The sequence below is a fragment of the Mesoplodon bidens genome (genome assembly GCF_964165515.1).
Source record: "Mesoplodon bidens genome assembly, chromosome: 1".
In the NCBI taxonomy this organism is placed as follows: Eukaryota; Metazoa; Chordata; class Mammalia; order Artiodactyla; family Ziphiidae; genus Mesoplodon; species Mesoplodon bidens.
In genome coordinates, this window is record NC_138176.1 from 69,066,854 (window position 1) to 69,094,443 (window position 27,590).

The window sequence follows — 27,590 nt, forward strand, 5'->3', positions numbered from 1 at the left end:
AGGAAACAGTTAATTACGGTACTCAATAGAATAGAATATAGTATGAAAGTTATATTTACAAAGAGTTTATAACAATGTGGGTGGGAAGGCTTGTGCCATATTGTTGAGGGGAAACTGCATACAAAATTGAATATGTCGCATCATCTCTGGCAAGTATAACAAAACAACAATGAAAAGAATACTGTGCGTCCAACACAGTTAAAAGAAACACATCAAGATGTTTAAAAAATGACTGCCAAGGGCTTCCCTGGTGGCGCAGTGGTTGAGAGTCCGCCTGCCAATGCAGGGGACACGGGTTTGTGCCCCGGTCCGGGAAGATCCCACATGGCGTGGAGCGGCTGGGCTCGTGAGCCACGGCCCCTGAGCCTGCACGTCCGGAGCCTGTGCTCCGCAACGGGAGAGGCCACAACAGTGAGAGGCCCGCATATCGCAAAAAAAAAAAAAAAAAAAAAAAAAAAAAGACTGTTAAGATCCTTATCTTTAATTTTGCATCTATATGAGATGACGAGTGTTCATGAAGCTTATTGTGATAATCATTTCATGATGTAAGCCAAATCATTAATGTACACCTTAAACTTATACAGTGCTATATGTCAATCACATCTCAATTAAACTGGAAGAAAAAGATGATTGTCAATTGAACAATGGCATCTTAGGGGATTTTTTCTCTCTCTACTCTTCTGAAATGTCCTAATTTTCTAAAATAAGCATATATATATTTATAGTGAAAGGTACTAAAAATGTATTAAAAAAAACCTTTACAAATGAAAATATGCCAAAATTTCAGGTGAGAAATATGTCTTTATATTGATCTATACACAAATTTCCATCCAGACGATAAAAATAACTTTGTTCAAAAAATGAAACGTATTCAGAAAGTACAATATAAACTAAATGTGATTTTAGCTACATTCATCAGCTCTGGGAAAGATAAAATTTAAAGGTGATTAGACTATGCAGATGGTCAGGAAAAGGTTGTATATAGTAACATGATAACAGAAAATATTTTAATGAGAAACAAACTGGATACACGTTTTTTCCAACCTGAAATCACATTATTCTAAAACAGAGGATCTCATTTCGAAGGAGATCAAATAATTTAGGTTCAATTAGAATTAACTAACCAAGGGCAGACTTCAGCCATCTCAGATTTTGATCTAACTTGTTTACACTCATCCAGGGTGATGGGCAATTCCAGCTCATGGGAAAAACAATTATCGCAGACAAAAGGCAGCCCTTCTCACATTTGTAAGGCAATGTTTGCCCGACCTCGCCATTCCCAGGTGGCTCCACTGAATTCTCGTTAGCTCTCTCCTCAGTCTTTGATGTGGACACAGATTATATCTTACAATAGACCTCAAAGAGGGAGGCAGCTGCATGCATTCGGTAGAAAATAGAAAAAGGCATGGCCAGGTTGACCACTATTATCCAGGGTTCAAAGCCAAAGACAATTTCCTCCAATCCGTTGTCGTACTCGGGGCGGCAGCCAAAGGCGGGAGGGATCCAGAGCTGCAAGAGAAGAGGAGGTGGTCCTAGCAGCCGCCCGGGGGCCCCCCACAAACCCAGGAGCTGACTTGGACTCAGGGACACTGAGTCACACCTGTCACAAGGGTAAGCAGCCCCTGCGTGTCTCCCATCTCTATGGAGCGTGTCAGTCCACTGAGCCCCGATCCTGCATGAATGTTCTTCACACCTACCTGGTTCTCTCCATCCCCACAGCCCTCACATTGGTCTGGTCCTCCGTCTCCCCTTCCCCGGACTGCTGCAATGCCTCCCATGATCACCCCCACTCCAGTGGGCCCATGATCCCCCCCACTCCAGTGGGTGCCTTCGATTCCCCCCCACACTCCAGCCCATTACATGGTTTCAGAGTGATCTTTATAGAGCACACATCTGACCTTGTCACTCCTCTGCTGACCACTCACCAGGGCTCCAAATGTCTCCAGGAGATAGTCCAAATTCCCTCAATGATCGGGAACACGTCCACGTCTCCGCATCCTTCATCACGCCCTTCACTCTGGCCCTCCCAGGCTGTGCACAGCCCCCAAATGTACCTTTCCCCAGCCTTCAGGGTTTTGCTCCTGCCTCTTCCTCTATCAGGGACTCCCTGTCTTCCTTCTGCTAAGTCCTACCTTCTTCCAAGTCCCGAGACACCTCCCCTTCCAGGAAGCCCTCCTTGATCTAACCAGTCAGGCAGGAACTCCCTGTGTGTTCCCATAGCCCCCAGTGTTTTCCTACTGGGTGCTCCCTGTTTCCCACACCCGTCTTTACATTTCACCATTGGTGCTTGGGGGTCTCAGCCACGTGGGTCTGGGCTGGTGAGTTCTATGGTCCTTTTCCTGCCTTGTTCTTGGCTTAGAGAGGCAGCCCAGGCCCTGCCCACATCCCCCTGATCGGGAGGAGAAGCACATGCCGTGGAACCAGCCCTGGGTTCCTGCCACTTACAGACTATAATTTAACATCTCCAAGCCACAGTTTCCTCACCTATAAGATGGGAATACTAACACCTGTCTCAGAGGGCTCAGATGAGAATAAAATGGCAACTAAGTCTGCAAAACATAAAGCAATAACCTATTATTTTTGTTGCTCATGGAACCTACACACTGGTTCCCCTTTCTCAGCCTCCCTGTCCCAGCTCCTCCTCCTCTACCTCCCCTTAAATTGTTGGGCTCCTAGACCTGCTTCCCTCTCACACTGACATTTCTACAATTTTCTCCACCCCTACACTGTGGCAGGCAGCCTCTTGGGTGACCCCCAATGGTCTCACCTCCTGGGAATCTTGTGGAGCCCTGTCCCCTTGAGTTGGACTGAATCTAGTGACTCTCTTCTAACTAACAGAATATGACACAAGTCATGGGATGTCACTTCTGAGATTAGGTTACAAAAGGACTCTGGAGTCCATCTTGCTCACCCCCTCTTGCAAGAGAGGAAGCTGGATGCCATGTGAGCCAGCCTATGCAGAGGCCACATGGCCAAGAACTGAGGGGGATCTCAGGCCCGCATCCAGCAAGGAACTCAAACCCTCATCCCAACAGCCCACGAGGAGCTGAATCCTTCCAACAGCCACATAAGTGAGTTTAGAAACAGACCCCCTTCCCCTCCAAAATCAAGCCATGAAATGACTGCAGCCCCAGTGGGCAGTTTGACCACAGGCTGGAAGGGACCCTGAGCAGAGCCACCCAGCTAAGTCACACTCAGATTCCTGACCCAGAGAAGCTGTGAAATAAGAAATGTCTGTTGTTTTAAGTTGCCGAGTTTAGGGCTCATTTCTTACGCAGCAATGGGTATCTGATACACGTGGCTTTCATTAACATCTCCATATAGAACACTCGTGGGCTTATATCTCTAGACCACTGTGTTCTCTGTGTTCTGGGTCCTTAAGGGTCATCCTCCCACGCCAGCTGGTTCTTCCCACCCTCCTTAGCTTGTTCCTCCTCCTTTGCTCAGTCTCTTAATATTGGCTGGTCCCAGGGCTCATTCATTCCTGGGTCCTCTTCTCTACCCTATACCCATGACCCCTGATGATCTCACCCAGTCCTGGTTGTAAATACCAGCTATGGGCCTATGACTTCCCAATCTAAATCACCAGTCTGGTCCACCCTTGAGAATTGCAGGCTCGTATATCCCACCGGCTACTTGGTTGTCTAAAATGCATCTCAAATTCAACATTACATTCCCATTTCTCCCCATCTCCTCAGCAACATCTTCCTCCCAGAGGCTTAATCAAAATTTCAGGCATCATCTTCATCTTCTCACTCATTCTCATAACAATCCGCCTGTTACCCAATCCATCAATTCTCAATCCACCCGTTTCTCTCCACTCTACCTGCCAGGCCACCACCCCCATATCTCACCTGGACCATTGCAGTGGCCCCCTGCTTAAGCTCTCAGCCTACAGTTTATTCACCACTCTTCGCCAGATTAATTATTTATGTAAGATGGTGTCCCTTTCCTGGTTAAACACCCAAGGGCTTCACAGCACATTTAAAATAAAATCTACCTGCTACATGGGATGGCAGAGCCCTCTGTTAGATGGTCCCTTACCACACCCCAGCCCAGCTCCCCAGATTGTCCCCCACTCACCCACCCCAGTCACATGCCCTTCCTCCTCTTCTCAAAGGAGGAAAGCTCCTCCCACCCAGGGTTTTGCACCGGCTGATTCCTCTGCCTGGAGCACCCATGGCTTCTTCTGCCATCCAGCTCTGGTCTCTAATCCCACCGCCTGAGAAAGCCCTTCCCACCAACTTGGCCATGTGATCTGCCATGGCCATCCAAGCACCACCTCACGCCCATCCTTTCTTACTTCCCTGCAGGGCACGCAGCACTATAGGCATTTCTCCTGTTTGATTTTTTGTTGCTAGTCCTGCCATCTGGCTTATAGGCCCCATAGGAGGAAGACCAGAGCTTTGGGGCATGTTGCACCCTCATCACTCACAGCACTGCTGGCCCCCAGTGGGCACACAGAGGATATATTGTCAAGAAGGGAGGGAAAATGAGAAGAAAAGGAAGAGACCTTCAAGGTGGCAGAAGAGTAAGACATGGAGATCACCTTCCTCCCCATAAATACATCAGAAACACAGCTGCATGTGGAACAACTCCTACAGAACAACTACTGAATGCTGACAGAAGACTTCAGACTTCCCAAAAGGCAAGAAACTCCCCACGTACCTGGCTAGGGCAAAAGAAAAAAGAAAAAACAGAGACAAAAAATAGGGACGGGACCTGCCCCTCTGGGTGGGAGCTATGAAGGAGGAAAGGTTTCCACACACTAGGAAGCCCCTTCACTGGCAGAGACTGCGGGTGGTGGAGGGGGGAAGCCTCTGAGCCACGGAGGAGAGCACAGCAACAGGGGTGCGGAGGGCAAAGCGGAGAGATTCCCGCACAGAGGATCGGTGCCGACCAGCAGTCACCAGCCCGACAGGCTTGTCTGCTCACCCACCGGGGCGGGCGGGGGCTAGAAGCTGAGGCTCGGGCTTCGGAGGTCAGACCCTAGGGAAAGGACTGGGGTTGGCTGCGTGAACACAGCCTGAAGGGGCTAGTGCACCAGAGCTAGCTGGAAGGGAGTCCGGGAAAAAGTCTGGACCTGCTAGAGAGGCAAGCGACCATTGTTTTAGGGTGCACAAAGAAAGGGGATTCCTCCCCTGTCTGTGCACAGTGGGCAGAGCACCGCCTAAATGAGCTCCAGATACGGGCGCAATCCGCAGCTAACAGCTCAGACACCAGAGACAGGCATGAACCACTAACGCTGCTGCTGCTGCCACCAAGAATCCTGTGTGCAAGCACAGGTCACTACCCCTACCCACCCTGGGAACCTGTGCAGCCCGCCACTGACAGGGTCCCATGATCCAGGGACAAGTTCCCCGGGAGAATGCACGGCACAGCTCAGGCTGTTGTAACATCGCACCAGTCTCTGCTGCCTCAGGTTCGCCCCACATCCCAATTATGACTACCGTACCCCTGCCTCCCCCTGGCCTGAGTGAGCAAAAGCCCCCTAAACAGCTGTTGCTTTAACCCTCTCCTGTCTGGGCAGGTAACAGACTCCTGAGAGCAGCCTACACGCAGAGGCGGGGCCTAAACCAAAGCTGAACCCCAGGAGCTGTGTTAATAAAAAAGAGAAAGGAAAATTTCTCCATGCAGCCCCAGAGCAGCAGATTAAATCCCCACAATCAACTTGATAAACCCTGCATCTGAAGAATACCTGAATAGACAACAAATGTTCTCAAAATTGAGGCAGTGGATTTTGGGAGCAACTGTAGACTTGGAGTTTGCTTTCTGCATCTAATTTCTTTCCAGTTTTATGTTTATCTTAGTTTAGTATTTAGTACTTATTATCATTGGTGGATTAGTTTATTGGTTTGGTTGCTCTCTTCCTTTTTTAAAAATATATATATATTTTCCTTTTTCTCTTTTTGTGAGTGTGTATGTGTATGCTTCTTTGTGTGATTTTGTCTGTATAGGTTTGCTTTTACCATTTGTCCGAGGATTCTGTCTGTTCATTTTTTGTTTTTTTTCTCTCTTCCTTTTCTTCTAAGCCATGTGACTGGCAGGCTGCCTAAAGTCATACTAAGTTCAAAGACACTCCAAAACACACCACTGGACATGGCCCTCCCCACCAGAAGGACAAGATACAGTCCCACCCACCAGAACACAGGCACCAGTGCCCCCCACCAGGAAGCCTACACAGCCAACTTCACCCACTGCGGACAGACATCAAAAATAATGGGAACTAAGGACCTGTAGCCTGCAAAAAGGAGACCCCAAACACAGTAAGTTAAACAAAATGAGAAAACAGAGAAATATGCAGCAGATGAAGAAGCAAGGTAAAAACTCACCAAACAAATGAAGAGGAAATAGACAGTCTACCTGAAAAAGAATTCATAGTAATGATAGTAAAGATGATCCAAAATCTCAGAAATAGAATGGAGAAAATACAAGAAATGTTTAACAAGGACCTAGAGGCACTAAAGAGCAAACAAACTCTGAGGAACAACACAATAAATGAAATTAAAAATACTCTAGAAGGAATCAATATCAGAATAACTGAGGCAGACAAACAGATAAGTGACCTGGAAGATAAAATAGTAGAAATAACTACCACAGAGCAGAATAAAGAAAAAAGAATGAAAATAATTGAGGACAGTCTCAGAGACCTCTGGGACAACATTAAACACACCAACATTCAAATTATAGGGGTCCCAGAAGAAGAGAAAAAAGAAAAGGACTGAGAAAATATTTGAAGAGATTAGAGTTGAAAACTTCCCTAATATGGGAAAGGAAATAGTCAATCAAGCCTAGGAAGCACAGAGAGTCCCATACAGGATAAATCCAAGGAGAAACACGCCAAGACACATATTAATCAAACTATCAAAAATTAAATTCAAAGAAAAAATATTAAAAGCAGCAAGGGAAAAGTGACAAATAACATAAGAGGGAAACCCAATAAGGTTAACAGCTGATCTTTAATCAGAAACTCTGCAAGCCAGAAGAGAGTGGCAGGACATATTTAAAGTGATGAAAGGGAACAACCTACAACCAAGATTACTCTACCCAGCAAGGATCTCATTCAGATTCAATGGAGAAATTAAAACCTTTACAGACAAGCAAAAGTTAAGAGAATTCAGCACCACCAAACCAGCTTTATCACAAATGCTAAAGGAACTTCTCTAGGCAGGAAACAGAAGAGAAGGAAAGGACCTACAATAACAAACCCAAAACAATTAGGAAAATGGTAATAGGAACATACATATCAATAATTACCTTAAATGTAAATGAACTAAATGCTCCAACCAAAAGACATACAATGGCTGAATGGATACAAAAACAAGACCTTTATATATTCTGTCTACAAAAGACCACACTTCAGACCTAGGGACACATACAGACTGAAAGTGAGGGGATGGAAAAAGATATTCCATGCAAATGGAAATCAAAAGAAAGCTGGAGTAGCTATACTAGTATCAGACAAAATAGACTTTAAAGTAAAGACTATTACAAGAGACAAAGAAGGACACTACATAATGATCAAGGGATCAATCCAAGAAGAAGATATAACAATTGTAAATATTTATGCATTCAACATAGGTGCACCTCAATACATAAGGCAAATGCTAACAGCAATAAAAGGGAAAATCGACAGTAACACAATCATAGTAGGGGACTTTAACACGCCACTTTCACCAATGGACAGATCATCCAAAATGAAAATAAATAAGGAAACACAAGCTTTAAAAGACATATTAGACCAGACAGACTTAATTGATATTTATAGGACATTGCATCCAAAAACAACAGAATACACTTTCTTCTCAAGTGCTCATGGAACATTCTCCAGGATAGATCATATCTTGGGTCACAAATCAAGCCTCAGTAAATTTAAGAAAATTGAAATTGTATAAGTATCTTTTCCAACCACAACATAGGATACTAGATATCAATTACCGGAAAAAAACTGTAAAAAAAACAAACACATGGAGGCTAACCAATACACTCCTAAATAACCAAGAGATCACTGAAGAAATAAAAAAATACCTAGAAACAAATGACAATGAAAACACGATGACCCAAAACCTATGGGATGCAGCAAAAGCAGTTCTAAAAGGGAAGTTATAGCAATACAATCCTACCTCAAGAAACAAGAAAAATCTCAAATAAACAACCTAATCTTACACCTAAAGCAATTAGAGAAAGAAGGACAAAAAAATCCCCAAAGTTAGCAGAAGGAAAGAAATCATAAAGATCAGATCAGAAATAAATGAAAAATAAATGAAGGAAATAATAGCAAAGATCAATAAAATTAAAAGCTGGGTCTTTGAGAAGATAAGCAAAATTGATAAACCATTAGCCAGAATCATCAAGGAAAAAATAGGGAGAGGACTCAAATAAACAGAATTAGAAATGAAAAAGGAGAAGTAACAACTGATATTGCAGAAATACAAAGGATCATGAGAGACAACTACAAGCAACTATATGCCAATAAAATGGACAACCTGGAAGAAATGGATGAATTCTTAGAAAAGTGCAAACTTCCAAGACTAAACCAGGAAGAAATAGAAAATATGAACAGACCAATCATACACACTGAAATTGAAACTGTGATTAAAAATCTTCCAACAAACCAAAGCCCAGGACCAGATGGCTTCACAGGTGAATTCTACCAAACATTTAGAGAAGAGCTAACACCTATCCTTCTCAAACTCTTCCAAAATATAGCAGAGGGAGGAACACTCCCAAACTCATTCTATGAGGCCACCATCACCCTGATACCAAAACCGACAATGATATCACAAAAAAAGAAAACTACAAAAAAGAAAGCCACTATCACTGATGAACATACATGAAAAAATCCTCAACAATATATTAGCAAACAGAATCCAACAACACATTAAAAAGATCATAGACCATGATCAAGTGGAGTTTATCCCAGGAATGCAAGGATTCTTCAATATACACAAATCAATGTGATACACTATATTAACAAACTGAAGGCTAAAAACCATATGATCATCTCATTAGATGCAGAAAAAGCTTTCAAGAAAATTCAACACTCATTAATGATAAAAACTCTCCAGGAAGTAGGCATAGAGGGAACTTACCTCAACATAATAAATATGACAAACCCACAGCCAACATCGTTCTCAATGATGAAAAACTGAAACCATTTCCTCTAAAATCAGGAACAAGACAAGGATGCCCAGTCTCACCACTGTTATTCAACATAGTTTTGGAAGTTTTAGCCACAGCAATCAGAGAAGAAAAAGAAACAAAAGGAATCCAAATCAGAAAAGAAGAAGTAAAGCTGTCACTGTTTGCAGATGACATGATACTATACATAGAGAATCCTAAAGATGCTACCAGAAAACTACTAGAGCTAATCAATGAATGTGGTAAAGTAGCAGGATACAAAATTAATGCACAGCAATCTCTTGCATTCCTATACACTAATGATAAAAAATCTGAAAGATAAATTAAGGAAACGCTCCCATTTACCATTGCAACAAAAAGAATAAAATACCTAGGAATAAACCTACCTAAGAAGAAAAAACACCTGTATGCAGATAAGACACTGATGAAAGAAATTAAAGGTGATACAACCAGATGGAGAGATATACCATGTTCTTGGATTGGAAGAATCAACACTGTGAAAATGACTATACTACCCAGAGCAATCTACAGGTTCAATGCAATCCCTATCAAGCTACCAATGGCATTTTTCACAGAACTAGAATAAAAAATCTTACAGTTTGTATGGAAACACAAAAGACCCCAAATAGCCAAAGCAATCTTGAGAAAGAAAAACGGAGCTGGAGGAATCAGGCTCCCTGACTTCAGACTATACTACAAAGCTACAGTAATCAAGACAGTATGGTACTGGCACAAAAACAGAAATATAGATCAATGGAACAGGATAGAAAGCCCAGAGATAAACCCACACAAATATGGTCACCTTATCTCTGACAAAGGAGGCAAGAATATACAATGGAAAAAAGACAGTCTCTTCAATAAGTGGTGCTGGGAAAACTGGACAGCTACATGTAAAAGAATGAAATTAGAACACTTCCTAACACCACACACAAAAATAAACTCAAAATGGTTTAGGGCTTCCCTGGTGGCGCAGTGGTTGAGAGTCTGCCTGCGAATGCAGGGGACACGGGTTCGAGCCCTGGTCTGGGAGGATCCCACATGCCGTGGAGCAACTGGGCCCGTGGGCCACAGCTGCCGAGCCTGTGCGTCTGGAGCCTGTGCTCCACAACAAGAGGGGCCGCGATGGTGGGAGGCCCGCGCACCACGATGAAGAGTGGCCCCTGCTTGCCACAACTAGAGAAAGCCCTCGTACAGAAACGAAGACCCAGCACAGCAAAAATAAATAATAAATAAATTACTAAAACTCCTACCCCCAACATCTTAAAAAAAAAAAAGCTTAGCCTAAAATAGTTCCAAAATCTGAGCAAATACCTGATTTAAATCTTATAAAAAATGGTTTAAAGACCTAAATGTAAGGGCAGATACTATAAAACTCTTAGAGGAAAATATAGGCAGAACACTCTATGACACAAATCACAGCAAGATCCTTTTTGACCCACCTCCTAGAGAAATGGAAATAAAAACAAAAATAAACAAATGGTGCCTAATGAAACTTAAAAGCTTTTGCACAGCAAAGGAAACCATAAACAATACAAAAAGACAGCCCTCAGAATGGGAGAAAATAGTTGCAACTGACAAAGGATTAATCTCCAAAATATACAAGCAGCTCATGCAGCTCAATATCAAAAAAACAAACAACCCAATATAAAAATGGGCAGAACACCTAAACAGACATTTCTCCAAAGAAGATATACAGATTGCCAACAAACACATGAAAGAATGCTCAACATCACTAATCATTAGAGAAATGCAAATCAAAACCACAATGATGTATCACCTCACACCAGTCAGAATGCCCATCATCAAAAAATCTACAAACAATAAATGCTGGAGAGGGTGTGAAGAAAACAGAACCCTCTTGCACTGTTGGTGGGAATGTTGATACAGCCACTACGGAGAACAGTATGGAGGTTCCTTAAAAAACTAAAAATAGAACTACCTTATGACCCAGCAATCCCACTACTGGGCATATACCCTGAGAAAACCATAATTCAAAAAGAGTCATGTACCACAATGTTCATTGCAGCTCTATTTACAATAGCCAGGACATGGAAACAACCTAAGTGTCCATCGACAGATGAATGGATAAAGAAGATGTGGCACATGTATACAATGGAGTATTACTCAGCCATAAAAAGAAACGAAATTGAGTTATTTGTAGTGAGGTGGATGGACATAGAGTCCATCATACAGAGTGAAGTAAGTCAGAAAGAGAAAAACAAATACCATATGCTAACACATATATATGGAATCTAAAACAAAAAAAATGGCTCTGATGAACCTAGGGGCAGGACAGGCATAAAGACACAGACGTAGAGAATGGACTTGAGTACAAGGTAGGGGAAAGGGTAAGCTGGGATGAAGTGAAAGAGTAGCACTGGCATATATACACTACCAAATGTAAAACAGATAGCTAGTGGGAAGTAGTTGCATAGCACAGGGAGATCAGCTCGGTGCTTTGTGACCACCTAGAGGGGTAGGATAGGGAGGGAGGGAGACGCAAGAGTGAGGAGATACGGGGATATATTTATATGTATAGCTGATTCACTTTGTTATACAGCAGAAACTAACGCAACATTGTAAAGCAAATTATACTCCATTAATATGTTAAAAAAAATAAAGAAAATGAGAATAAAAGAGTTTATGGACCTCTTTCCTGAAATCCAGATCTTTCCATCTGCTGTGAAGTTGGCTATAATTCTTGCTACTCATCCCCTTGAAAGGCAACCTATGCCCCCTTCCCTTGAATGTGGGTGGACGCTATCACTGCTGGACCCAAAAAATATGGCAGAAATAGTGCCGTGCAATGTCCACACCCACACCTTAAGAGTCTGGCACTTCCAGTCCTTTGGAAGCCTGGCTCTGGGTCCTGAGCCATCATCTAAGAAGTCCACCTCCCCTGAGACCGCCGTGCTGGAGAGTCCCCACGAATACACTGCAGCCAGAGTCCCCGCTGAGTCCAGCCTTTCAGGCTCCCCAACCCAAGGCACCAGATCGTGGACTTTCCAACCCAAGCAGCCCATCCAGTAGCTTCAGTCAGTTTCATTAGGAATAGAATTGTCCAGTCAAGCCCTGCCAGAATTCCTAACCCACAAGTTCCTGAGACATAATAAAATGGTTGTTGTTTTTGTCATGCATTTGGGGTCACTGGTTGCACAGCAATAGAAAACCAAAATATCTGCCTGTTGGTTATGTCCACTTGGACGTCCAAGAGACCTTACCACTGAATGTGTCCAGTACTAAACTCACGTGCTTCCTTCCACCTGAGCCCCTCCCAAGCCTGCTCCCCCTCCAGAGACCCCAATCTCCATAAGTAGCATCACCATGTACCAGGAACTCAAGGCAGAACCTGGGAGCCACTCTTGTCATCCCTCTCCCTCCACAGGCTACAACATGGATGAACCTGAAGGTCCTTGCACCACGTGAGATAAATCCCATATGATTCCACTTATATGAGATACCCAGAGTCAAACTCATAGAGAAAGAGAGTAGAACGGTGGTTGCCAGGGGATGGGGGTGGAGGGAATGGAGAGTTGTTTCATGAGTACAAAATTTCAGTTTTGCAAAATGAAAAGGTTTTAGAGATGGGTGGCGGTGATGGTAGCACAATTATGTGAATGCACTAAATGCTACAGAATCGTACACTGGAAAATGGTTAAAATGGTAAATTTTAGGTTATGTGTTCATTACCACCATTAAAATTTAATTTAAAAGAATAAAAACACGAATCAGATCTTGTCACTCAGAGCATAAAACCCTTAGATGGGCCTCCCTGGTGGCGCAGTGGTTGAGAGTCCGCCTGCCGATGCAGGGGATACGAGTTCGTGCCCCGGTCTGGGAGGATCCCATATGCCGCGGAGCGGCTGGGCCCGTGAGCCATGGCCGCTGGGCCTGCGCGTCCGGAGCCTGTGCTCCGCAACGGGAGAGGCCACAAGAGTGAGAGGCCCGCATACCGCAAAAAGAAAAAAAAAAAAAAAAAAAAAAACCCTTAGATGGTTTTCTGTTGCATTTAGGATTAAGTCCTGGCTTGTGGCCATGGCTTACCAGGCCACGCCTCTCTCTTCTTGCTCTCCAAGTTCTAGCCACGTGGGTTTCCTTCCAGTTCTTGAGCACATCCAGCAAGCCCTGCCTTGCTCTGCATCCGTGCCTTCCCCATACCTGCTGCTCCACCCAGACTGCCCCACTCCACCAAGAGGAGGCCTCCCCTGAACCCCAGTGTTCCCACAGCACCCAAAGTCTTCCATCATCACACCCACCACCCTTTACTTTCCACTCCACAGCTGCCAATTGCCCCACGTGGTCGTGCACACCAGCACCTCCAGCCGCTGCCTCTGCGCCAGCTCCTGGTCCCGGACAGAAACAGTTCCTGCCTCTGCCAGATGCCTTTAGCACAACATGGGATGAAGTGCAGGGTTTCAAAGTGCTGCCCGTGGAGTTGGCTCAGGTCATCCTAAAACATCAGCCTGCAATGATTTCCGTCCTCTGGCTCACTCCCCAGGGAACGGAGGCAGTGCCTGGGGCCATCAGGGGCAGAGCACAGAGATGAAGAGATAAAACGTGTCCTTCTCCTGGTCCAGAGCGCCGGACCTGGGCTTCGGGTCCCAAGAGACCATCAGTTGCCACTCGATTCTAGTATAGCAGTGCTATTCTCGGTCAAGCTGGTACAAAAAAGCAAGCCAAGTGTACCACCTGGTGAGCAAGCAAAACACCAATACAGGGAAAGTGGTCTTTCTGAACTCACTGAAAAGAGAGATCTTCATACCTTGGGATGCATAAAAAACAATACGCTTTAGGGGCTTTCTAGAACCAACTCTGACTATACAAGAATCTAAGCTGATACACCCCTCTCTGGAATGTAAGCCTTACATAAAATGCAGCCCCACTGTAGCTATTAATCTCTCTCTCTCTTGTTTTCCTGTTTTAAGTCCTTTGTTCACTGCTGCACCCGCATAGTTCCTGACACAGAGCAGGTGCCCCATAAATGTCTACAAGATGAAAGAAGAGGGCACACCTGGAGCCACACTCTTCTGGGACCCCTTCTCCCTTCAGAACTCCCCATATCTGTCTGCCGACCTGGAGGGGGACCAAGGTCCAGGTGAACCAAAGCAAGAATCAGATTTGGCTGGCAGACACATGGCCCTTTCAGCTTCAGATGGACCCTCCCAATTTTGTGGCCTTAGGGTAATATCAAAAGTTGCAGTCCCTGGACATGCACCAACTGATATTAGGGAGAGGAAGCGAAAAAGCCAGTAAGCTTCTGGGGAAACAGAGCAGCCCTGATGATACGGAGGCTGGTAGCAGAGAGTTGGCTGCGATGATGGGCGGGCACCGTGGGCTGGGGCGTCGTCACCATTCCACCAGCCACGGTCACTGCAGATGCCTGTGTGCACCAAAGGCTGCTTCTCCCTCCTTTTTACCCAGACCTTCCACCCTTCTATGTACCTCTAGAACAAATCCCAACAACACACAATGCTTTGTATTCCTTTTCCTTCTCCCCATCCCCACCAGCACTGCCCTGGTTCAAGTTCCCATCATTTCCTCTCTGGGCAGCTGTGTGGGGCTTCTGTTCCGGTTTCCCTGACTTTGATCTTACCTCCCTCCATCCTTCCTGCACGTTGCTGCTAGAAGATCATTCTAAAACACAAATCTGAGAGGGTCCTCTACTGCCCTCAGCGTGAAGACCAGACTCAGCCAGGCTTATGAAGCTCTGCTCAAGCCAGACCCGTCTAACCAGACCCTCCATCCTGTTTCCCGCCCTGCTTCACGTGTATGGAATTCATGACAAGCTGCTGGTGCTGCTCAAATAGGCCATGGTGTCCTTTGCCTCTGTGTCTTTGCACATCATGTGCCCTCTGCCCCAAGCCTTTCTTTTTCGTGCCTTGATCACAGTTGGTAAACTTCCAACTGTTCCTTGAGGCTGAGGCAGACAATATTGAGTGGCTGATTATACATCTTTTTCTACCTTGTTACCGTCCATTATAGAGGCTAGAAAGCAAACCATCCACTTCCCCCTCCTCCCTTGCAGTTAGGGGTGGTCACATCAATTGCAGACATTGCCTGGCACCAATTCTTCCCTCTGTCTTCCTGGCTTGAACCCAGACGTGATGCTTGGTGCTGCTGCAGCCATCCTATGACCATGTGCCAACCACATTCAGTAGAAAGGTGAACAGTGCCTGGATCCTTGATGATAGGATTCAGCTGCCAGGCCAACCCTGAACAGCCAACTTCCAGAATTCTTGTCTTTAAGACTGGAGATACTGCTGATCAAGCTTTCTGTTATTTGCAGCCAAAAGCACTCTTAACTGAGTCTCTGTCTCACCTCAAGCATCCCCTACTTATTGAAGTCCCTCTTTGAATCCATGCTCCCATTCCACCTTGCAGATAGCCCTGTCCCAGCATTTACCATATTCACTGTATTATATTTTTTCCTTGTCTCCCTCTCCCACTAACACTGTGACCTTTTTGAGGAAAGAGATTACGTCTTCTCACCTTTAATTCTTAGTTCCCACCCCAGTCCATGGCATACAGATACTCAGTAAGCAGATTTGTAGAATATAAGCCTATGTTCCAGTCTAATATTTTAACCTTACATTTAAATTATTTTGATTAAAAGCTGCCTTCATTCCTTATTTGAAAATGGCAAGGAAAATAGATTAATCAATATTTTTAAATAAAGAAATAACTTGCAGATTACCGAAATATTGCAGAGGAACAAAAAGGCTGCAATATTCCTTAAGACTCTTCTCTGGGCATTGCCCTGCAGGAAATGGGGGTGGCAGGCTGGGTCCAGGGCCCCTTCCCAACTCTTCTCCTCTTCCTCTTTGCTACCAACTTCTCTCAGACACACATTTCCATTGGCCGCATGTGGCATCTCACTGCCCTGGGGAGCCACGTCCCCGGCTGCAGGTCTGCTCTCGAAGCAAGAAGGGAGGGATGTGTCATTGCCATTGCAGACTGTGACCACCTGCAGGGTTCTGATGTCCTTGGAGAGCTTCTCTGGCTCTCGGTGAATGGACTCAATGATAAAGAGGTTCTGGATGTACTTCTCAACAACCACCAGTATGGAGTAGGGCAGGTTGTACCAGGTGTACGGGGGGCGGGACTCGGCACAGAGGATGGCCAGGATGGAGCCCCAGGAGATGAGCCAGGAGCCGGAGGCAGTGCCCACCAACAGGTCTGCGTCCAGTTTGCGGGCTGGATTTTTGGACTCATCTAGTGATTGCTCATCTAGCCTATAAATCCGGATCCCAGCCAGCCCTGCCACCCCCATGAGTATGAGCAAGATGATGGCATACAGGTAGAACATGATGAGTGCTGACTCGCTCTTGGTTTTGGAGCGCCCTATCCAAATCAGATACACCACCACGACCCCAATGGTGGCAGCCAGTGCGGTCAGGCCCAGTACCGAGCCCAGAATGACCCTGTGAGACCTGAACTGCATCTTCTGATGCTGATGACTGTCAACTTTGCGCCCGATGTTTTTCCACAGGACGTAGAGCATCATGGAGGCCAGTATCTGATATTCTATGTTGAAAGGGTAGAGGTAGTAGATCCCGTGGGAGATGGCAGAGCAGAGGGTCGGGGGTGTGCAGTTACACGGAGGTGTGTGGTCATCTAAAACTAGGGGGGAGACAGACCACAGGGGAGGACAATTAGCACATTCAGTGGCGAAGCAGAAAACCACAAAAAACATATTCTCACTGTGGATTCATGCTTGGGTTTGCCATTGAATTAAAAGCTTTATTTCATGGCTTTTTGTCATGTTTCATATCATGGCTAAATTGACAGCCATGAATACTCCCCAAAGAGTACTAATTACACGAATTAGATCTTATCCATACATTAGAATATTGTCCAGTCATTGCAAATGGTATTTTAGAAATTTACTTATCAACATATAAAGATGTTCAGAAGACACTGTTGAACAAAAGCAGCTGCCAAAGAGGCTAGAGTATGGCTCCATTTTTATAAATTATAGATATCTTGGTGATATATATATACAGAGACAGAGAGATAGGGAGATAGACAGACATAGAAAAAAATTGGAAGGACATAAACTAAAATGTTAACAATGGTTATCTCTGGGCAGAAAAATGGCAGGTGATTTTTTTTTTCAGTAAAAGAAACTTTTATTGAGATATAATTGACATACAACCTTATGTAAGTTTCTCTCTAGATTTTGCTTCGCTGTATTTTCTAAACTTTCTATATGAATATGATTGACCTGTGTGATTTTTAAATTACTTTTTAAAAACAACTTTGTGAGGGAAAATGCCCCTTATCAGCAAAAATTTTCCTCTTGAGAGTATTGGAAGCCAGCAAGTGTGGCACAAGACAGGGCCCACCTTCTGAAAGACACTTGGCAATGGTATAAAGGACCATTTCATAACAAGGAGGGGAAAAGCTGTAAGTAAATAATGAAATAGGAACAAAAGACTTAAAGATGATATAAAGTCTCTGGCCTATAATTCCAATCTATTCTAAGGGACAAGTCAAAAATATAGTCAAAGCATTAGGTAAAATTTTGTTGTGTGTTTTTGAGAAAGAAAGAGAAACACCTCAATGTGTAACAATTTAGGAAGTGTTAAATGAATTTTGGTACATCCTTACAATAGAATAGTAGGCAGTCATTAAAAATTATAATTGTGTTTTAATGATACAAGGAAATAACTGTTATAATAACAATGGGAAAAAAGTAAGAACAAATTGTATATCCAGTATTTTTAAATGCATACCACAACCCAGAACTCAGTTGTGAAATCAACTTAGAGGGTAGCAACCAATATTTTTTTTAATGGAATTGCAATGGAATAAAACAGGATTGAATGAATGGAATCAAATACAATAGAAATTTGAGTGTCTCTGATATAGTAAGATTATTATTTCATGTGTACACACATACAGGTATGTGTTCATTTGGGTTGCAATGTAAAATCTATTTCTTATTGTATGTTGTAGAAAAAAATGATTGAATATGTACAGTATGATCTCAACTATTTATATTTATATTTATTTATTTATAAATAAATAGCACCAAGACCAAAAAATAACCAGATGTTAACAGCATTTAAGTGCACTTCTGGGTAGGTACTATTGTGGATTTTTTCTTTACGTTTTGTCATTGTTTTAATTTATGATATGTTTTAATTTATATGATACAGACAAAAAACCTTGGTAGTAGCATTAATTACCCTCACTTTTGCAGAACACTGCAATTTTCAATTCATAAGGAGTTTCCCCAACACTTGTAACACAATACTATACAATGCAAAAGACAAGGGAAATACTCAGGAGAAAAGGTTCAGATTAACAGAATGTTAGAGCTGACAGAGTCCTTTTTTATAAATTAATCTAATCCCATCTTCACCAAGGTCTCTGGAGCCAGATTGCTGGAATTCAAATCCAGGCTCAATCATCCATCTGCTTTGTGATCTTGGGTTAGTCACTTAACTTTTCTCTGGCTCAATGTCTTCATCCATATAATGAGGTCACTGTTGCCTACCTCAGAGTGTTGGGACAAGAGTTTAATGTGCCAGCCAGCCACTCAGAAAATGCTTAACAAAACTTTTTGTTATTCTTGTCACTGCTGTTACTGTTATTGATACCAATGAGGAAACGGGGTCCAAAGAGAATGGCCTTCCCAAGAGTGGGCTGCTGGTTAGGGGTGGTGAAGAAATGTAGTGTGGCCCCCTGATTTTGTCATCTTCACCCCACTGGTGAGGAAACGGGTTTCAAGTTGCTCTCTGGGACTGACCTGGGTTTGTACAGAGAGGATAGATGTGCATTACATTAAAGCTGGAAGGACTCATGGGAAGTACATGGTTCAAGTCCCCTCACTTCATAAAAGAGAAAAGGGAGGCTCAGAGTGGTTGAATGTTTTCCAAAGGTCACACAGCTAGAAGGTGATGGGGACAAGACCCAAACCTGAGACATCAGGCCCCTGTACATTACACCTTCCTCTACCCCATATTCTTCTCAACCCCAGTGCTCTAATATAGAAGCAACAGGTCACAAATGCTAAAGAATTTTGGAAGAAAATGAGGAGTCATGAGACAGGCGCTCCAATAGGAACAAGGGGGAATAAAGATGGGCCAAAATTATAAACTAAGTAGAGTTAAATAAAAACTTCAAATGAACGAAAACCAATTAACCACAACATACCATTAGACTTCTATGGATTTTTTAAAGCTATACTTTTAGTAGAAAGAACTGGTAATAGAGGTTTAATTAAAAACACAAACAACCACCAATCTTCCAAGGTTGTAAACAAAGACATTCATTTCCACACCAAACTGGACCATGAGAAATGGTGATCAAAATGATGACCCCTGGATCTGACAATCCCTGAGTCACTGAAGAAACCTTTAATTATGCTCAGCACACCCTACTTATGGAAGCAGGATGAGAGACTTAGGAGGTTTTGAAAGATTTTCAACAACAGAGGATTGTCTGGCCGATGTTGAATTGGGTGGACCCTGCAGGTCTTTGAAACCCGTACCTCCATCTATGGACATTCTGGTCTCTGCAGGTTTCCAAACTGTTCCAAGATGGCAGCTGGGCAACTCTTACCACTCACCTATTGTTATGTTCCCGAAGCCCAGGGTGATGAGCCGTTCCTTGTGCTCGTTAAGTTGGTGCTTTGACTCATTCAGGACGCTGTTCGCCCAAAGAAGCAGGTTGGTGAACACTGAGTGGATCACCCCAAACCTGAAAAACACAAGGACTCACTTCCTGAGCAGCCCTGGGAAGCTCCTAGCCCCTTGAGGTGAGATAGAGACATTGCACACATGTACACGGGCACACACACAAGCTTCCTTCTTAGCAGTGATTGTGATTTCATCTGGCAGCTCAGGCTCTGGGTGGGTCCCCTGTCTGGCTAGGAGAAGCAGTTCCATGGGACCTTCCAAAACCACAGCCTTGGGGGCTTCCCTGGTGGCGCAGTGGTTGAGAATCTGCCTGCTAGTGCAGGGAACATGGGTTCGAGCCCTGGTCTGGGAGGATCCCACATGCCGCGGAGCAACCGGGCCCGTGAGCCACAACTACTGAGCCTGCGCGTCTGGAGCCTGTGCTCCACAACAAGAGAGGCCGCGATAGTGAGAGTCCCGCGCACCGCGATGAAGAGTGGCCCCCGCTCGCCGCAACTAGAGAAAGCCCTCGCACAGAAACGAAGACCTAACACAGCAAAAATAAATAAATAAATTACTAAACTCCTACCCCAAACATCTTAAAAAAAAACAACAACAGAAAAAAACACAGCCTTGGCATTCTGCCTTAATCTTGAACCTGCCAGTACTCAATTCATTGTCTATGGGACAAAAGAAAACAAATAAAAATCTGGGTCTTGGAAGCAGGGATACAGGGATGGAAATTTACTAAAACCAGGCAACCAACCCCACCATACCGCAAACCCTTTCTTCCAAAAGGGAAGAGAACAATGAAGGAAAGATGAAAGGGCTACACTGGAAATCTGGAGAATCGGGTACGCCTTTACTGTTGGGTTGCCAACCCAATGATCATTATCCACCCCCTCTGTCTTACCACTTACTTCTAAAGACACCAGAACAAACCAGAAGCTCACTATCTGGCCTCCCTTGAAGTTAGGCATGGCCACTGTGGCCAGTAGGATGTGAGATGAGGTCTACTGGGCACTACTGAAAAGCTTTTGCTTTCTTGATGGAAGAGATCAGAATGAGAAAAGTCTACTTATTCTTCTTCTCCCCCTTTTTTCCAGCCTTCAATACAGACGTGAAGGCTGGAGTTTGGGCAGCTATCTTGTGACCATGAAGCAACAAGCATGGGATGAAACCCTCACCCACAGGGTGGCAGAGTGGAAACACAGAAAGATCCTGCTCTGTGATGACACTGTTGAGCTGCTGGAGTCTTGGATAGGTTCAGGAATTAGGCCATATTATTTACAAATAGAATATGTAGCTGCATTTGGGGTTGAAAGTTAGGAAGTGACAAGGCTGTTCTAGTCTGACCTCAGAGTTCTGTCCCTGCCTCTGACCACACTGCCTCCTAAAGAAGAAAAGAAATGACATGGAGGGTGGACTCTGGACTCTGGAGAACAGAGGACGGATCTGAGGGAATATAGTTCCAATGGAGTCACTGTCTGTTTCAAAACCTCCAAAGATTCCCCATGGCTGCCAGTCTAAGATGTATTCACTTTGGTAGCTTCCAGGGTGCTTAACAATGGGCCTTGCATGGAGCAGGTGCAGCAAATACAGGTGATTTGAGAGAGGAATTCCTTGAAACCTATGTGTAACTGATTACTTCTCAGTTGGAGAGCAGAGGCCCAGAGGGTGTGAGCCCCCTCCCCATGTAACCAAGAGCACCCTTGTCCATAATCTCCCTACAGGAAGAATGGTACAGTTGGGTCCTCAACCCTGACCTTGCCTCTCCTCTGAGTTTTAACCCCAGATGACCCCCTGGGGTTCCCACGAGCAACTGCAAGCAAAGTCTTTCCTCATTTGAACTCCAGCTTCCTTTGGCAGCTTCCCATTGTCCAGGCACAAGTGGAGAAGGAAACAGCCACCTGGGGGTGTCTGAGTCAGCTGTTTGCCCATCTGCTTGCCCCTCATGCTTGCCCAGTTGCTATAGATTGTGGCCAGCCTTCCCCAGGACATCTGGGAGGCATTGTATAGAGCCTTTGACAAATGCAGACAATGCTGTTTGCCTCCGGCTGACTGGCTTTTCTTTTACTTATAATGCACAGAGCTCCCCTTTCTTCTCCTCTTTCCTGGTCCAAATGGTGTTGTCTAATCCCAGGTCAACTGAACCTGAGCAGGTAATACCAATGCAGTCCACAGCTGCTGGCTGTTCTGCCACAAACGCTCCCTGCGAGCTGGCAGCCTCCTGTTGATTTGATCTGGAAATTGTCCTACAAACTAAAGGCAGGCGTTGTTTCCTTATGCCAAGCTGCCTTTCTCACACTTGGATCCGATAACCCCAGACCACAATAAAGAAGTGTTCTGTGAGCCATTTTCTAATCTCAATTTATGTTTCCAGCTCTTTTTTCAGAACTGCTGCTCCTCAAAACTTCATTCTTGAGAAAAGAAAAGGACTCAAACCAGTAAGAGGAATTCTCACACCAGGAGAAAAGTCCTTGTATGTACTAAAAGTCTTTATATGTACTAAAAGCATGGATAGTGGAATATTGGCTCGAAAGATCAGAAAAAAGGGTAAGTACAGGAGAGGGAAGTTTTGAAAACTCCAGGGCATGGCAAGAAATGTCAATGAATAAAGCAGGCCTGGGATAACACTAGGGAGTGCTGGGGACTGTAGCTAACTGAGCAGCCACTCCCCCACCTGGAGGGAACAACCCCAACTTGGCTCTAGCTCTTTGTTGAGATGCACATTTTGGATTATCAAACCTCCCAATTTTTCTAGAGACATCTAAATCTAAAACTGAAAGGTGGGATTTCCCTGGTGGCACAGTGGTTAAGAATCCGCCTGCCAATGCAGGTGACATGGGTTCAAGCTCTGGTCCAGGAAGATCCCACATGCCACGGAGCAACTAAGCTCATGCACCACAACTGCTGAACCTGCACTCTAGAGCCCACAAGCCACAACTACTAAGCCCACGTGCCACAACTACTGAAGCCCACGCGCCTAGAGCCCATGCTCTGCAACAAGAGAAGCCACCGCAATGAGAAGCCCACGCACCACAACAAAGAGTAGACCCCACGCACCACAACTAGAGAAAGCCTGCGCGCAACAAAAATGACCCAATGCAACGAAAAAACAAATTAAAAAAAAAAAAACTGAAAGGTGGTAACTCAAAAATGGTTAACACTTTGCCCTATTAAAAAAAAAAAAGGCTAAATCAAGCTATAAGCATATCTGGTTCAAACCACTCACTATCCAGTTTAGGAAAGAGGCCCAGAGACAGGGAGAGACTTGTCTCCAATTGCTCAACAAGCAAGGCCAAGGCAGGACTAGGCCCCAGTCCTACAGGGTTCCCTCAGATGAAAAATCCTGGTGGGAAATGTCTGCGTACATGGCCTAGAACAGCATTATCCCCCAAAAGATAATGCAAGACACTGATGTGAGCCACATATGTAATTTTTAATTTCTTAGTAGCCACATTTAAAGAATAGTAAAAAGGAACAGGTGAAAATAATTTTAATGATATTTTGTTAATCCTAATATATCTAATATACTGTGATGTCAACTAATCAAAGAGAAAGATTTCACCCAGCAAACCCTGCTGGCCACTGCAGCCACTGCAATGCCATGGAAATAGCAGTAGATTTAAAGTCAGCATTCAGATCCCACCCAGCTATGCACAGGCGAGCTGCCTGACCTTGGACATTTACTTCATTTCTCAGTTTCCTCATTTCTAAGTGGGATCATGATCATACCTACTGTCCCTGACAGGGCTACTGTGAGAGGTTCTCATAAGTAACACGTGTAAAAGAAAATGCTTTATGAATGGGAAAGCCCATTTCATTCAGCCAGGAGTTCCCAGTAGGTCAAACTACCCAATATACATTTGTTGGAAACATCTCACCCTTTATCCCCACAATCCTACTTCTAGGAATTTAACTCAAGAAAATAACCAGAGGATAAACAACAAGGTCCTACTGTATAGCACAGGGAACTATGTTCAATATCCTGCAGTAAATTGTAATGGAAAAGACATATACACAACTGAATCACTTTCCTAGACAGCAGAAATTAACACAACATTGTAAATCAACTATATTGCAATAAAATAAATTTTAAAAAGAAAAGAATCAGAGATGTTCAAAAATATTTTTAGCCAAAGATGTTCATCACAGTACTATTTATAATAACAACAAAAACTTGCAGAAAAATTCGATGTCCAACAAGAGGTGTTATGGACTGGATTGTGGCCCCTCAAAATGTATATGTTGAAGCCCTAACCCCCAATGTGACTGCACTTGGAGATGGGGTATAAGGAGGTAATTAAGGTTAAATGAGGTCATAAGGGTGGGGCCCTGATCCAATAGGACTGGTGTCCTTATAAGAAGAGGAAGAGACACCAGAGAGGTCTCCCTCTCCCTGCCCAGAGAAAAGGCCATGTGAGGACATGGCAAGAAGGCAGCACCTGAAAGTCAGGAAGAGAGCCTCACCAGGACCACAATTGTAAAAAGGAAAAAAGAAAAAATATATATATATCTATTCACCGAAAAAAGACTGGAAGAAAACAGACCAAAATGTGAATAGTAGTGACCTCTGGGTAGCGGCTGTCTTAGCTGTGGTTGCTGTAACAAAACAACAGACATTTATTTCTCACAGTTCTAGAGGCTCAAAGTCCAAGAGCAAGGTGCCAGCAGAGTTGGTCTCTGGTGATGCCTCTCTTCTTGGCTTGCAGATGGCTGCCTGTCACTGTGTCTTCATGTGGCCTTTCCTCTGGGTGCGCTCAGTGCAGGGGTCAAGGAGGGGGGAGATCTGGTGTCTCTTCCTCTTCTATAAGAACACTAATCCCATCATGGGAAATTAGTGGGACCTAATGACCCTCATGACCTAACTACTTCCCAAAGGCACCACCTAATACCATCACATTGGGGGTTAGGGCTTCAACATATGCATTTGGGGGGGACACAAACATTCAGTCCATAACAGTGGCATTATGATGATTTTTAGTTCCACTGTACCCTTACAAGTTTTATCAGGAAAAAAAAAGGACATTTTTTAAAGAATGTCTATGGAATAGATGAAGTGAAACCCATGCCCCAGAACAAAATCAGCAAGTGTTCTCCTCAAGCTGCGAATGGAGCCCAGGCTCACTGAGGGAAGGAGGACCAGGTGACCTGGTCCAGCGCACAAAATGGGAGAAACTGGATGGGGATCCCCAGCTGGTCACTTGCACTCTGGAGACCCAGGTAAGTCCCCTAAACTGCCACATCCATTTAATGCAGAGAAGAATAGTTACCATAGTTACCCTGGCAGAGCCTGGATTAAATGTGAGGATGGATGTGGAAGTCTTTGTCCTGCCCTAAGGGACAGCTAAAGCTGCCTTTGCTGGGTCATCGGGGGCTGGGCTTCATTTGTCCCTGACTTATCTATTGGACCCCATTTGTCCATTCTCCTCCCCTGGAGGCAGAGCAGCGGCACCTTCTGCCAGGAGGCGTGGCTTCTCGAGTTAAGATGGGAATTAAAGATCACTGCCAAGGGGCTTCCCTGGTGGCGCAGTGGTTGAGAGTCCGCCTGCCGATACAGGGGACACAGGTTCGTGCCCCGGTCCGGGAGGATCCCACATGCCGCGGAGCGGCTGGGCCCGTGAGCCATGGCCACTGAGCCTGCACGTCCGGAGCCTGAGCTCCGCAACGGGAGAGGCCACAACAGTGAGAGGCCCGCATACTGCAAAAAAAAAAAAAAAGTTCACTGCCAAGGCCACTGCTTGGGGCTGCACAGGGGAGAACACAGACTGCACATTCCTGGAATGATGCTCAGATGCCTGGATATCTCGGCCCATTACCTCCGCATATCACCACCAGTGCCTGGCAGCAGGCTTTGCATACAGTAGGAGCTCAATAGATGCCTCACTCCCTGTCGAAGCTGATCCTTTTTGCATAATGAGGTTGGTGAAAGTTATTTCTAATTCAATAGTCTGTTAAAATAGTTCCAACCAGTGGTCTTACATAAGTCACTCTCTTAAATAGCAGTTTTCATTTCAAAAGGTACTGGGGGACTTTTCTGTTCCTCACTGACAGTTTATATGATGAGGGATCTTTCTAGAAACCAAACAGTGATCCCTTGATTCCTCTGTATGTGTGCACAGAGGCTTTCTTACATGATAATCATACCATGCGTTTAGGTAATTCACCCTCTTATCCTGTAGATTCTCTCCCTTGATCTTCACAATCATCTCAAGGGAGAGGTGGACAGAGATAATAATAGAGCCAACACTTACTGAGCCCTTGTTCTATGCCAGGAACAAGCTTTACATCAATTATTTCATCCAGTCCCCAGAGGATGGCTATGCTATTATCTCCATTTTACAGATGAGAAAAACTAAAGCTCATAAAGGGGAAGTTTCTAAGACAGCAGAAGTGAAATCCAACCCACAACACCCTACTTCCAGAGCTGTCCCAGAGGGGCCAAAGCGGAGGGTCCCCTTCCCAGGCCACAGATGAAGGCTTTGCTTGTCAGGATGGAGAGGAGGTTCAGTCTCATTTAAAACCCAAGCAAGCTAGTTGGCAGAGTCCAGACTGTTGCTTTTTCACCACGGCTGACACCGTATCATAACTCAGAAGACACAATGTCCGCCAGCGACCAGGAAACCTAGGGCTTGCAGTGTGCTCAGAGCCGTTTCAGGAGGTGAAATCCGTTACAAACAAAAGGATGTGATCGTGCCTTGTAAAGTGCTTTGTAAAATTCACATTTACAGAATAATAAAGTCAGTTCAACGCCCCCCCCAAAAAAAAACCCCAATCAAGATGGCAGTGATGAGTTTTGTTTGTTCGAAATGAACATTAAATTCAACACGTAAGCAATTACCCACGATTTTTACCTTTCCAGTGTTTTGAAAGATTGGATGATATCCTTTGCGTGCCCCCAAAGAAAGTACACCTAAATGGAAATAAAGGAAGAAAAGAAAGATACATCAATGGGAAAGCCATCACTGTATTTGCACCCATGAGAAGCTATAAAACCTAAGGGAAAGGTGTGAAAAATTTTGGGAAAGTCAGTGCAGTGACCTCCCCCGCCCAAAAATGGCAAGTCACTATCCTCATCTCAGGTGGCAGTGCCATTCCCAGGGGTGTTGCGGGGAACAGTGCTGCAGCGGCACTGCCATGAGAATCAGATGGAGGCCTCCAGGTTTAGGAGGAAATAGTGACGAGTCTGCCGTGGGGCGGGGCTTGGGGAGTGGCAGCCTGACTACCATAACCCCTGTTCACGTGTTTATGTCATCCTTATCAGGCTTCATTTGAGAAATATTCACTGAACTGTTACTATGTCAGTGGCCAGAAACCAGATTCTGAATGCTTTAAATGAGGAACAGAATTAATTCAAGCTGGTCTTTTATTTCACTCTGTTATATACGTTGCCCAGGCCCCTGGCCACGCAGTCACTAGAAGCAACTCAGGATGGGGGCTGTATCAGACCCGTGTGCAAATCCTGGCTCCCTCGGCCTTGGGCAGGTTTGTTTTCCCATCTACGAAATGGGTATGATAGTGGAACCTACCTTGGAGAGTGTTGTGAGCAGTGAAATAGGATAATCCATGTCAACTACTTAGAACAGTGCCTGGAGCAGGTACCTTTTCAGTAAAATCTCTCTGTTCTCAACTCACTCATTTGTGGACATTGAATGAGCACCTCCTCTGTCCCAGGCACTTTCTGAGCTCTAAAAGCATTTGGGGCCTTATTTAGACACAAACACATGTTGAGCACCTACTACATGCCAAACACAGCTGGGCACTTTATAAATTTGTCTCATTTAGCCTTCATTTTCAATTAAGTGCTATAAAAAAGAAAAT

General features: G+C 44.5%; 1 protein-coding gene across 1 annotated transcript in view; it reads right to left on the reverse strand.

The window, feature by feature from the left end:
• Positions 1-1,338: 1,338 nt before the first annotated feature.
• The window catches only part of OTOP1 (otopetrin 1), a gene marked incomplete at both ends in the record, with an annotated part of 42,310 nt that continues 16,058 nt past the window's right edge, over positions 1,339-27,590 (reverse strand). Inside the window, 4 exons of the mRNA XM_081240554.1 lie at positions 1,339-1,509; positions 15,836-16,761; positions 19,718-19,848; positions 26,624-26,682. Coding sequence (XP_081096680.1) covers positions 1,339-1,509; positions 15,836-16,761; positions 19,718-19,848; positions 26,624-26,682 — 1,287 coding nt within the window. The remainder of the gene's footprint in view (positions 1,510-15,835; positions 16,762-19,717; positions 19,849-26,623; positions 26,683-27,590) is intronic.